At 41.7% G+C, this 12,607-nt stretch overlaps 1 protein-coding gene across 3 annotated transcripts in view; it reads right to left on the reverse strand.

Moving 5' to 3' along the window:
- The window catches only part of MTR (5-methyltetrahydrofolate-homocysteine methyltransferase), a 51,300-nt gene extending 39,231 nt beyond the window's left edge, over positions 1 to 12,069 (reverse strand). The window contains exons 1-6 of one of the 3 annotated variants that reach the window (XM_038131776.1): positions 11,904 to 12,069; positions 5,472 to 5,683; positions 2,884 to 2,973; positions 1,998 to 2,067; positions 825 to 917; positions 627 to 733 (exon numbers count right to left, since the gene is read on the reverse strand). In XM_038131776.1, coding sequence (XP_037987704.1) covers positions 627 to 733; positions 825 to 917; positions 1,998 to 2,067; positions 2,884 to 2,973; positions 5,472 to 5,683; positions 11,904 to 11,925 — 594 coding nt within the window. In that variant the 5' untranslated portion in view covers positions 11,926 to 12,069. Of the gene's footprint in view, positions 1 to 626; positions 734 to 824; positions 918 to 1,997; positions 2,068 to 2,883; positions 2,974 to 5,471; positions 5,687 to 11,903 lie in introns of all 3 variants that reach the window. The other 2 variants (XM_038131774.1, XM_038131777.1) reach the window with 2 other exon arrangements.
- Between the last annotated feature and the right edge of the window lie 538 nt (positions 12,070 to 12,607).

The following is a 12,607-nucleotide window of genomic DNA, read 5'->3' on the forward strand; positions in this document are numbered from 1 at the left end:
AAAAGAAGACAGTTCACAAGTACTGTCAAGTCATAAGACAGTTTTAAGTACTCTAAAAACTCCACCCCCTGCACTGAGGAGTTATTAGATAAAGAGGTGTTAAAATCCCATGAATTGTGGCTTATTTCAACATTTTATTCCTTCTAGTTTACTCTTCTAATCTTCTATTCCAATTTGTTTTTTCTTAAAACTGATGGCAGAGTTCCCCCCCAAAATACACCTTTTAATAGAACTGCCTTAAAAGCCTTCCCACACCTGAAACCAGATTCACTGGACATTCCCTCTCCAGTGGGCATCACAAGCATCCCTTGGACAGCCATGCTTACAGTGAAAAATACAATCAGAACTATTTGGAGATGTTGAGCAATACAGCAGAGCTTCTCAGAATAAGAGGACAGCTGGCACAGCCACTAAGATACAAATGGCACATATCAAGAGAAGCCTTCAGGAAAAGGCTGATTAAAAACCATCTCCTCACATTCTACCCACCTGCTATCAACTGAAAAGTCTTTTCATATATTTAGTAAACAGTAGCTGATAGTTCAAAGAAAATTATCATCAATTTCCTTAGGCAGTACACCAAATATTCACATTAGTGTGGTGGGGTTTTTCCCCCGAAGTCTCACCTTAGCATTGGCTGTGTCAAATATGGTTTCCACCAGTAAGATGTCAACTCCTCCATCCAAAAGTCCTTTGGCTTGTTCTGTATAGGCTTCAACTAGTTCATCAAAAGCTGTAAAATAGGAAGATGTTAACTTCATCAGGAGAAAAATCTTTCAAGACTACCGATGAAGTCAAATAACTTGATAGTTATAAATACTTACTTATGTTCCTGTAATCTGGTCTCTCCACAGATGGTGACACAGAGAGTGTCCTGTTTGTTGGACCCATGGCTCCAGCAACGAATCTCCTAATTCCTAGACCAAGACAGGAGGGGAAAAAGACCCTGAACTATTTACCTCTGGCTTTACAGTGACAGTCAATGTAAAATACCTCTGAGGACACCAAGGTATGCATATCATTCAAGGATGAAGAACTATAAAACAGGAAACTCTTGTCTCAAATCTAGAGTTTAGGCAGTACAGGATCATCCAGCACAGCTGACTTTTTTTTTATTTCAATCCAACAGCATGTGCAATGTATACTCACAGGACAGAAGAACATTTCTGAAAAGGTCAGCTATCTCAATTAATTTTTCTTCTAAGAATCATTTGTCTCTAACACAAGAAATTTCATTTAATTACTGTAAATGCACAGCATAGAACTGTCCTGGCATTTTTCACTAGACAGCCTTATTTGAATATTCTGGCATGTGGCATAAAAGCCCCACTTTTTAAAAGCATGTTCCAAATCTTACTTTTTTATTGTATACTATGAATCACATTGGTAAGATGCTATCTGAACAGCAGCAGCACCGTTAGCCTGAAATACAGTTTGATTGTAGAATACAAGCAGAAATGACTCTTGAAAGACAGCATTGTCTACAGCAGTGTAAAGGAGCTCTAACCCTTCTCACATAATGCCTGGAAGGCATCTGTAGAAATGAAATGAAAATACTAAGATGATTGCATTAGTTGCTGAATAAAGTTAAACCACTAGACAAACACTAGGATTAACTGGTAATCCACATTTACCTACAATCACCTATCCTAGTTCTGTAGTACACAGACTTGTGCTGTACAAACCTAAGGAACTTCTGACAGTCCCTGCTGAACTTATTTTCTCTGAAGATGTGTACCACCTGCAGTCTACACCAGGTAGGCACAGGACAGCTGTGCTGAACACCTTAAGGACCAGATCCTTCAAACATAATGAAATTAGTGTGATATAAACAGAGATATGAAATTGCTGTTACTCTGCCTAACTTGCAAACGTGCACAGCACCATTTTATGTCCCCATAAAGTAAACCATCAAGTTATCCTCTATTTAGCAACATTTCAAAGACTGCAGCATTGTCAAAACCACGAACAAGTAAAAAAGTTAAAATAATACTAACCTGTCTGAGCAGTTACAGTGTCTGCTGCTTTTCTGGCCACCTGTGCAGAGGCTCTGTTTAATCTATATGCCTGTAACAATTACAGAAAATTACTGAGCAACCTTTAGTTCAGTCCAGGGTAACCTCATCCTCAAAGAAACACAACACTTGTATCCAGCAGCTTGAAGTACACTCTGAAGGTTCCAAGTCACACAAGTACCTATCAGCACTACCAAGAGGCTTCAAAAGGAACAGCTCAATACATCTCAGCAACAGAGTTACATGGCAGGCTCATTCTACGCATGCCCCAGCCTACAGCTGCTAATCATAAAATTTCATTTTTTAAGGTAGTAAATAAATCCTGCTGAGATCAGCAGAAGCTGAAGGACGGGATTTTGATTACAAAATTAGCCTACTGTTAAGTCCACTTTTTATTCAAGTAGCATATTTCCAAGTATTTACATTCACATATTTCCCCAAATTCTCAAAACAATACATAATAAAGAATAGGCACAATAAATGCAAACTATAAAGGACTTCTACATACACCAGCACAAACAACATATAAGAAATATCCAGGAAAAAAGCAGTTCGATTGTAGCATTGGTAAGTTGGAAGGACTGAAGCAAAACATGCCTGTTCACAGAACTGAGAGATCCTGTCAATGCTCAAACAAAATCTAGGACTAATTATTATTGCCTGTACCTCTGCCAACAAGAAGCACACTATGTCTCTGACACAGCAAGTGCAATGTCCACAGGAGCAGAAAGGAGCTACAATCTCATCACATGGCTCAAGAGGCAGCATGCAGCCAAGAAGCACAACACCAATGAATCCTGGGACTAAGCTAATCTTGGCTGCAAGCACATAATTAATATTTAATGTGTAAATAGTTTAGCGTTCTTACCAAATGCTCAAGGCCGTAGTCAGCCTGTGCAACTCGGGTGCTGCTGAAAGTGTTGGTTTCAATGATGTCAGCACCTGACAGCAAGTATTCCTGCAAGACATGAAAGAAACAAAGCCTGAGGTATGGAATGCAAGTAACCCAACTACTTTGTCTCATCCAGTTGATAAAAAGTCACAAATCATTTCCCAATTCAAAGCTGATCAAACTTTAAAGGCTTTATTCAAAAGCACAGGGCCAAAGCAGTAGAAGTATGCCATGCAACCAAATTTCAGAATTTTAGTGTCAGCCACACTTCTATTAACAAGTGACATTTATAGAGTCACCTCTGCCACTGGAGCACATTCTAGATTTCTGCACAGGGATATGGTCAGACACAGTCCAATCACCTTCAGCAAGCAAGGGCTGCTGTGGGCAGTCTCAGAAAAGGCTCAAATTATACAACAACAGAAAAGATTAGACAATTTAAATGTTCTGAAGAGATTTGTACAGCACAAGAGCATAGTGGGACCAAATAGAAGCTTAGGAGAATTATGTTTTATGCAGCTCTCATTTAAAGTTTAACTAATGACCGAAATTCACAAAACATTTAAGACTTCTGATCCATTTTAGTTGTCTAATTCCCACTGAAGTAAACTGAATTCAATGCAAACTTCAACATCTTTGCAGATTCTAGCCTGCATTTATATAACTTCTATCAGCTGCCCTTCTGCCTAACTCATCTTTTTGATCCCTTTGAACCCTGGCATGATCATATTCAAGGAAATTAAAACACTTGAAGTGCTAGTTAATCAAAAATACTGATACCACCATTAAACATAAACCTCTCAGATTTTCCAACAAGAAGCAGATGAACTCATTGAGTTCAACAGTGCAAATAGTCTTGATCCAAATGACAGCTGAAAATAAACTTTTTAAAACCTGTTTTGCTGCAAACAAATATGCTTTCTCAGAACTCCTCTTGAAAACACCTAAAAATATCCACAAATAGAGATATGAAAATATACAAGTTCTTACATGTCATCAAACAATATATTAATTTTCTGAAAATTATCTAAACATGTTAAATGTATAAAAGCCCTCCAACTTTCCTTGTCTGTAACTACAGAAGGAAATAACATACTCAAAGCAGGAAGTTAATTTTTTCTTTTGAAAATACATGACATCTCTAACCTTTGAATCTGACTTTGCCAGCCAAGGCACAGCTAACATTTACTTTTTAAGCTACTGCTATCTGTGAGATCTAACTCACTAGGTCATTAAAAAAAAAACAAAACAACAAAAGTAAAAAGAAGAAAAAAAAAACCCAAACAAAAACCCAAAACAAAACAAAACCTAAACAAAATATTTCTTTGTAAAAATATTTTCATCTATTATTGCAAGTTCTTTCTGTCCAGTTCTCAGAAGAAATAACCCCTGGTAGCTCTAAAATGCAGAGTCACAACCCATTGCTCAGAAAGCCTCTGACCCAATAGTTGCTGCAGGGATGGGGCCCACAAAAGACAGGTTTTTTTTACACTCTTCCTAAAGCACCTATAACTGGCCATTACAGAGATAACAGCAGGTTATTTGGTTTGAATCAATACATATATTCTCAAGTCACATCACTATTGCTCTGCTAAACCTGCCAAATTCAACTGTTAAAGCAGCTTACCTTATTAAAACCACAAACTATTATAAATTCCAAGATTCATGAGCACTATTGCTCAGTTGAACTCAATCTACAAATACTTCCTTCTGAAAATTTTATAGGTCAAACACTGATTCCTTCCAGCTCATCACTCTTAAAATCCAAAGAATGGCAGTTAAAACTTAATTAAAAAATAGAGATTATCTTCCAAGTTTAACCAACATAAGCCAAATATGATTCTCATCAATGAAATACAGGTTTCAACTGAACAACAAATAGCTGCAACACCATTCAAGCATTCCAATTATTACAGGAAGACCTACTAATACCTGCAGCTCAATAAATAGACTTAGGAAGTTGTTTTTTAAAGTCTAATTGAAGACAGGAAAACAATGAAATCTGTTTGCAAATTCCTAATCATCAGCAGATTAGACTGTTTTATTCTCTGGGCCACATGTTAATATTCTAGGGAAAAACAAGACTGTGGAAGCACATACACTCATTAGGAAGCTCATATACTCATTAACTACACAGGCCTGCTTCAGGCTGCCACATTTAACAGCCCTTTATTACACAATTATAGAAACACATCTAGAATTCAGATATGTCCTACTTATATGCATTTCAAGTGCTAGCTGAGAACAAAAAGAGAAAACAAAAATGAAATAAAATGAAATAAAACAGAATCTATAATTAACAAAAATGCATGAGGGACATAAGTCAAAAAGGGATTTTAAAATAGCACAGCCTGGGTGACATCAGAAACCAAGATAAAAATGCTGTGCTCACACAACCAGAACAGTCAAATCTGCTCATTCTTTTTCACATGGCTACCTAACTCTCTCTTCCCTATCCCCAAAAGACAGTGGAGAGCCAGGAGCCTGTGGTACAGAAAAGCGGAATGCAGAGGCCAAGTTCTCCCTCTTTCTCTTGTCAAGAGACAGAAACCAGAACCACCTACCTTGTGTATGTCACAGATTATATCAGGCTGAGTTATGCTCAAAAGGTCATTATTGCCTTTCAAAGGCCTGGAATGATCTTTAAATTCATGCCCTCGGAAATCCTCTTCTGTCAGCGCGTGTTGCTGGATCATGGTCCCCATGCCCCCATCCAACACCATTATCCGCTCCTGCAGAATAGATTCAATTTCATCTTCCACTCTTTTCTGGGGATCTGCTGGAAAAAAATAAACCAAATATTTAAGTCATTCAGAAATTCCCTATCTATACACATGGCCAACCTGAGCTCTTCCCATTCGAAAATTAAGTAACTAATCCTCTACTGAAATAAGACAGTAACTGGTTTACTTCACCTGCAGCTCCAATCACCTGATCTAAGGTAACAGCTGCATCTATCTAAATACAATTAGGCTCAATTGGCCCTTTACCTAAGGACAGTCACCCACACAGTCAACCACAGAAAAAATTAACAGAAGTTCACAACGGCAAACATGAAAATCTCTACATAAACTAGTTTCTGAAACTGAGAAGTGTGATCACTTCCAGACCAGCAATGTCAGAACAGCAATGCAGAGCTGCCTCTTGGTACCAGACACCACACTGTAAGTGGTACACAAGCACAAAACGGAAATTAGTAAACTTCATTTAAAAACAAACAAACAAATACCCACATCTACTCTAATTGCCTATACCGTAATGACAAAGAGAAATAAACTGAGCAAACAAAAACAATTTTTCAACTGAGTCCTAAATTCCCTTAGGATTACAGTAGTAAATGACAACTTGACAAACACCAAGATATGCCAACAGATTATATCAGGCTTTACTTTCTTTTGCACAAAAGTAACTAGATACTCTTTTCCTCCACAGCAATGCCAGAGGAAAATAGATCAGGCAAATCACATGGTTAATTATAAGACATTGAGCAGGATAAATCTATCTATGACTGAAACAATATACTGTAGACACTTCAGCACTATCATTAGAAATGAATATGCAGTACAGCTTCAAGATCCCAAACACAGCCCATCCCAAACATTAAGAAAAAGCTTAATCTGAGGCATTAATAAAACAAACAAAAAACCCAAACCAAATAAAAACATAAAACCCCAATAAAACCTCCAAGACCACAGCAAAAGTAATTCCACTTTTCCCCTTTAGAACATACACAGACTCATTTCACAATGCAAACACACATACAGAATCACAGAGCGGGTCAGGATGGAAGGGACCACAGGGAGTCATCCGTCCCAACCTCCCTGATCAGGCAGGGTCATCCTAGAGCACATGGCACAGGATTGAGACCAGGCAGTTCTTAAACATCTCCAGTGAGGGAGACTCCACAACCTCTCTGGACAACCTATTCCAGTGCTTGTTCACCCCCAGAGTGAAGAAGTTCCTCCTCATATTCAGGTGGAACTTCCTGTGCATCGGTTTCTGCCTGTTGCCTCTTCTCCTGTTGGCTGGCACCATTGAGAAGTGCTTGAATCCATCCTCCTGGTATCCCCCTTTTAGATACTCACAGGCATTGATAAGATTGTACATACAGCAAAATAATCAAACAACCTCTTTACCAAGAATCCAAACTACAAGAATAGGAACCCCCAGATGTTTCACAAACATGTGAATGACGTGCTATTCCTCATCTGTTTCGTTCATTCAGGTTCATCTTACTCTTAAAGACTTGTTTTGCGTTTAGGTTATGAACTATCATCAAAGCCCTTGTAAAAAAATGAATTATTTCCAAGACACAAAAACATCCTCATGTCTCATTACAACTTAACTTACTACTACACACAACGGTACTTAAAAATCACTGGTAACTGCTAACTGATTTGACTTTTCTTCCTTCTGCATTTGTGCAATGCATCTTCTGTTTTGACATCAGTACTGTTAAAAAAGCAATGTGCTGGAGAGAAGCTGAGGCCTTGAGGAAAGCATTACAAGGTTACATTTATACCAACACTCTGGAAAAACAGCTCTAAATCAGAAGGAGGCTCAGCATGAAGAGAAGTCAAAGAAAATGTACTCTCTAACAAGTATGAAGCATTTGAAGGTAGATTAAAACACCAAAAAGTAAGCCACCCTTGCTTCAAGTTGAAAGTTTTAACACCACACAGGCAGGCTCAGCAGGTTCTTACATAAGAGCTTAAATCTACTCACGTTAAACCATCAAATTATTCATGAAAATAAAATGAATCCTTGAGCTAAAGGCTTTTAGAAGTAATACATGAAAAACTCTATCTGAAAGTAGGTCTGCAGTGTAGACTCCTAACGGAATGTACCTCATGTGCTTCCGAGAGCGACAGCCCAGTGAGACACACAGGCACTGAAGCTCACTGGTGCTTTAATGAGCCTCCTAAGCCAAATCCTTGGCCCTGAGAGCTGCATCCCAGACAGCTGAGACAGGCTATTGGAGTCCTCCCAGAACCAGTCCTCCTTTCCATAGACTTTAACCTATGTTCTTCTCAACTATCTCCTTACCCACACTAGGAAGCAAAGATTTACCCTTTGGTTGTAATCCTGCACCTCACCTGGTCCATCCCAGAACAGAAGCAATGAGCAGTCTACTGTCTGCTGCTCATAGGAGCACAGATCCTGCCTCATTGCTGCAAGAACCTTACTCTGACGTTTTCAGAATCTCTGCTTCTTCAGCAGCATCTCAAAAAGTTCCAGGAAATAGCGTGGGAATCATGAGGGTGGCCATCAGTGCTTTACAGAGGGATGCAACAGCTCCAAGACCACCAAGACCCAATTTACCTGTCCAGGCTATGGATAACAACTGACTCTTCTTCCAATAACAGCATGCACTACTTGTCGTGCATATTGATGGTGCAACTCCAAGTTGAAAACCAAGTCTGCAGACAGGTCCAAAAACACTCCAGAAATCAAAGAATATTGATTCAAAAAGCCATGCTAGGAAGTGCTGAGCTCTGTCCTTGGAACAAAAGTAGGGAGGAAGCTGGGAGTCAGATCTACTAACAAGTACCATAATCTTAATTCAGCATTCAGCTCAAGCAATCCCCCTCTCCAGCACAAACAGGGTATGACAGAATATTACAGAATAAAAGAAAAAATTGTTTGCACAAATTCCTAAGCAGGAGAAAATCAGATCAGCCTTTTCTTTTTTGTTGTTTTTGCTTACGTACCCTGCTCTTACCTCTGCTCAGCCAGGAGCTGATGAAAATTTTGTTTAATAAAGTTACTGGCAAGCTTTGGGAAATGGATATCCTTTTCCATTCAGAAGTGTCCAGGAAAATAAGCTGCTTCTATAGCCATAACAGAAATAGAAGAAACCAGCAGTGGTAACCAGACCCAGGACCAATTACCTTGATTTCACACTCTACTGAAACTTAAAACATAGAGCCCATTACTACAGAGTGCTGTAGGGCTAGAACCAGTTCAGAAGACCAAACCAAATGAACAAAAATACCAGCACTGGCTTAAAAGTCAATGGGATACAGAATGCAAAATAAAAAATCCTACTTCCCAGCTTCACTTCCCCAAGGTAAACACTCTGTCTTGAAATCATATGAACAAGGGAATTACTTGTCTGCAACAGAGAAATTATCTGAGTTAGAAGAACTTCTACTCCTTGTAGAGTAGCTGTTCACCCCTACAGTCATTCACTAACAATTATAAACTTCTCCCAACTGTAACCTTTAATTTTTCTCAATGTAACCAACTAAACAGTCAGGGAATAAGGCAAGATGATGTTCCTTCATGTCCTTATCCCAATCCAATCACATACAGACCACATGTGCAGAATCAAAGGGATGTGTGTTTTCCACAAGAAACAGGACTTAAAAGATTGCAATTCACTCTAAAACAAACTTTTGTGATGCCTGCAATGATTCTCAAAAGGTATTGTTTTTTATTATTGATGCACTTCCATTACAAATTTATTTTTAGTATAAAATAGTCTGGTGTAGAAGTACTTGGAAGGGAATAAAGGATTACAAGTTGTTTCCAAAGCTTTTCTAAAGGAGCAAGCCAACTGTGACAGTATTAAAGTGTTTTCATCATATTAATGTGCCAGAACACAAGCAGAGGAACTACACAGAGAGAGAGGCACTTACAGGACCTGCTGTTTCCTAGGCTGAGCAACCAGCTCCTCTCTTCATGGGAAACAGGGCCTCTCCATATTTGCACATCCGAATTCAACAAATCAGCAATTCCCCCCAACAGCTCCAAGCACAAGTTTCCCCATCATTCAAAAAATTACTGTGCAGCATGCAGAATTTGCAGTATTAGTACCTAGAAAGGATGCTCTTGCTATCAGCCTGCCACAGACACTCATGATAACCTCAGCATTATTTGCTACTCAATTAATTAAATTGTCTTCAACTGGATGCCCTCTGGCAACAATAAGAGCTTCATGAACTGTAGCAACAGATGTTACACAGGTCCTTTGCAACAGTGGGCAGCAGCACCCTCTTGCTATGTTATTTGTTACCCAGCCTATCCAAAGAGAGAAGTATTGGATCTTACCACCTCACCTCGGGCACCTATGTGCACCTTGCTAATATTTTCATGTCGGCAGCTGTCTTATGAACCATTCACCTCTTGCATAACAGACAGACAAGATACCTACGTACCTAATGCATTTACAAAGTTAGCCTGAGAGGCAAACAACCACTACTAAAGTCACTGAATTTTCAGAACAGCACTGTCCTGTTAGCTGTGCCCACTGTCTCTAGCTGAACATGCAAATCCCAGGTTTAGAAAGCTCCCTGTGTTAGAACCACAATTGTTCATCTTCTGACATTAAAATGTCCAAAACAGATATTCATTATAGGCAGGACTCACAGGGAAACAGACCTGCATGGCCTCACTTTGTGGGACACCCTGCCCCTCAAAGGCTAGTGAGGAACATTGTGCTCAGCTTCTCCATAACCCACTCCTGAACCCAGGTCCTTTGCCTCACTGCCAGAGGGACATACCACCACCTCCTGCCTCATGCCTGCTCACTGGGGCTCCACAAATACCCCCTTCACTCAATTTGAGCTTCTGTCTATGCAGAACTTCTCCCCCACTGCTACCGCTTCTCAAGCTGCTGCCACAACACCTTCGCACTTTCCATTTCAGCCAAATCCATACGGATCTGCAGCAGGGCAGTCGCTAGCCCACGGCTTGACCCCAAGTGGCACGGGAGAAAGAGCAGGGCAGGACAGGTCACATCAACATCTTCTTTGCCAGAGGAACCTGGAGAAACCTCAGGCAACAGAAGCTGGCTGTGGAGTCGGTGCCAAGCAGGACTGCAGGCCTGTTCTCACATGCCGAGGGATGCAAGCCCAAGCTGAAGCACAGGCTCAGCATCAGGAACTCCCTCATGAGTATTGTTATAGATGGATAATGAGATGACTGGCTCTTGCAATTAAGGGTAACTATTGTGTGAATATTAAGAAAAGCACTAGTGATGTATAGTTATGTTATTGTAGTTTAGATGTCCTCTGTTCTCTCCACAGTTCCCTTTTCCCCCCTGTATTGTTACCATCAGACAGCCAGGGCTGTCTAGGACAGGTAAAAGAAGTCGTGCACACATGCCCTTTGCATGGGGTAGTTGGAAATGGAAAAGCTCGTTGCTTAGAGGGCGCGGCATGGCAACACCTGACCTCCAATCAAGTTACAAGAAAGAAGTTTCCACCGATAAATGGCAAAGAGGAGCTGACTGGCAGACTTTGGGAGGGGCCAGGACTGGCTGATGCAACGCCCCCAGGGGTATAAAAAAACTGAGCATCCATCTTGAAGATGAACTGGCCGCGTGGTATCTGCGAGATAGTTCTGAGCGCTGTGAATTTTTCCTTATATAGTTTTTTGTTGCATTTTTGTCAAGGTTTGATAAACCTTTTTAAGTTTTCAAAGTGAGCAGTTGTTTCTCACTAGTATTAAAAGGGGAAGTGCTTGGGATCTCTGCTGGCCGCAGCACCAGTGAAAGCAGCCACTGACAGCCCAGTCCATTTTAAAACACCAACGCCAATTAGGAGCTTTAATTTTACTTATCCTCCCTGTCCAACGACTTCTGTTTAACCCGTGAAATGGCACATTTGACTCAGAGTCCCGAGCATCTGGAGCACACCCAGCCCCTCCCACCGCGCCACTTTCCCGGCATGGCTGTGTCGCTGGACGGTTCGGTGCGGGTCCCTGGAGGTGCCTCCCAGCCCCTCCCTGGCAGGATGCAGCTCCTCCAAGGGGCCGGCACCAAAAAGCGCCCTCACTCTTTCTTTCTCTCTCTCGCTCACTCACTCCCGACACGCCACACGCAGCTTCTGCAAAAAAAGTTACACGCGGTGCCTAAGTGCCGCCCCTGCCTGCACCAAGCCGCGGGCTCCGCCAGGGAATCTGAAGGGAGGGCGCGGCCGCCGCCCCCTCACAGCCCGCCCGGCACCTCCCGCCCGGGTCCCCCCGCGCCCCCCGGCGCTCGCGGCCGTTACCCGGCGGCCCCGGGGGAGCCATCGCTGCCCAGACGTCACCGCCCGCTGCCGGGGACCCGCGCGCTGCCCGTGACGCGCGAGCTCCGCCCCGAGCGCGGGCCGGTCGCGCGCGCTGCCCTGGGCGTGAGGGGGGCGGCCGTCGTCTGTTCCTGGCAGACAGACAGACAGACAAACAGGCCGACGCACAAACAGACCCAGACGACAGCTCGGCCTTCCAGCTAACTCACCTAACGTTAAATGCCGCGGGGGGGAGGGATGATTTTGGATCCCGGCCGAGTTGAATAAAATTTAGTCGTCTCTCATCGCGGGGAGAAGCGGGGTGGGGATGTGGTGTAGAGGGATGATTCTTTGAAACTCAAGCGACAAATGTGCTGCAATTAGTGACAAATGTAGCGTTGAGAGGAGGCGTGTAAACATGCCTTAGGGAAGCTGGAAGTCGGACGTGCCAGTGATGTGTGGATGCACGTTACTGTCATGTAAACGTGGAAGCAAGGTTATACTAAAGGAATCAAATTTAAGTCACAGTTTGCTTGACAGATTAAAAAAAAAAAAAGTGAAGTATTTTGACACAAGAGTTTCACTTCTGGTGGTACATCCTTTCAACTGCTTATGTGAGGTGGTACGTCCTTTCAACTGCTTAACCTTCTAAAAGAAAGAAATATTCACAAAACAATGCTGCAGTCACCATGCTGTGTATAGAATGT

The sequence above is a fragment of the Motacilla alba genome, chromosome 3, assembly GCF_015832195.1.
Source record: "Motacilla alba alba isolate MOTALB_02 chromosome 3, Motacilla_alba_V1.0_pri, whole genome shotgun sequence".
Classification (NCBI taxonomy): Eukaryota; Metazoa; Chordata; class Aves; order Passeriformes; family Motacillidae; genus Motacilla; species Motacilla alba.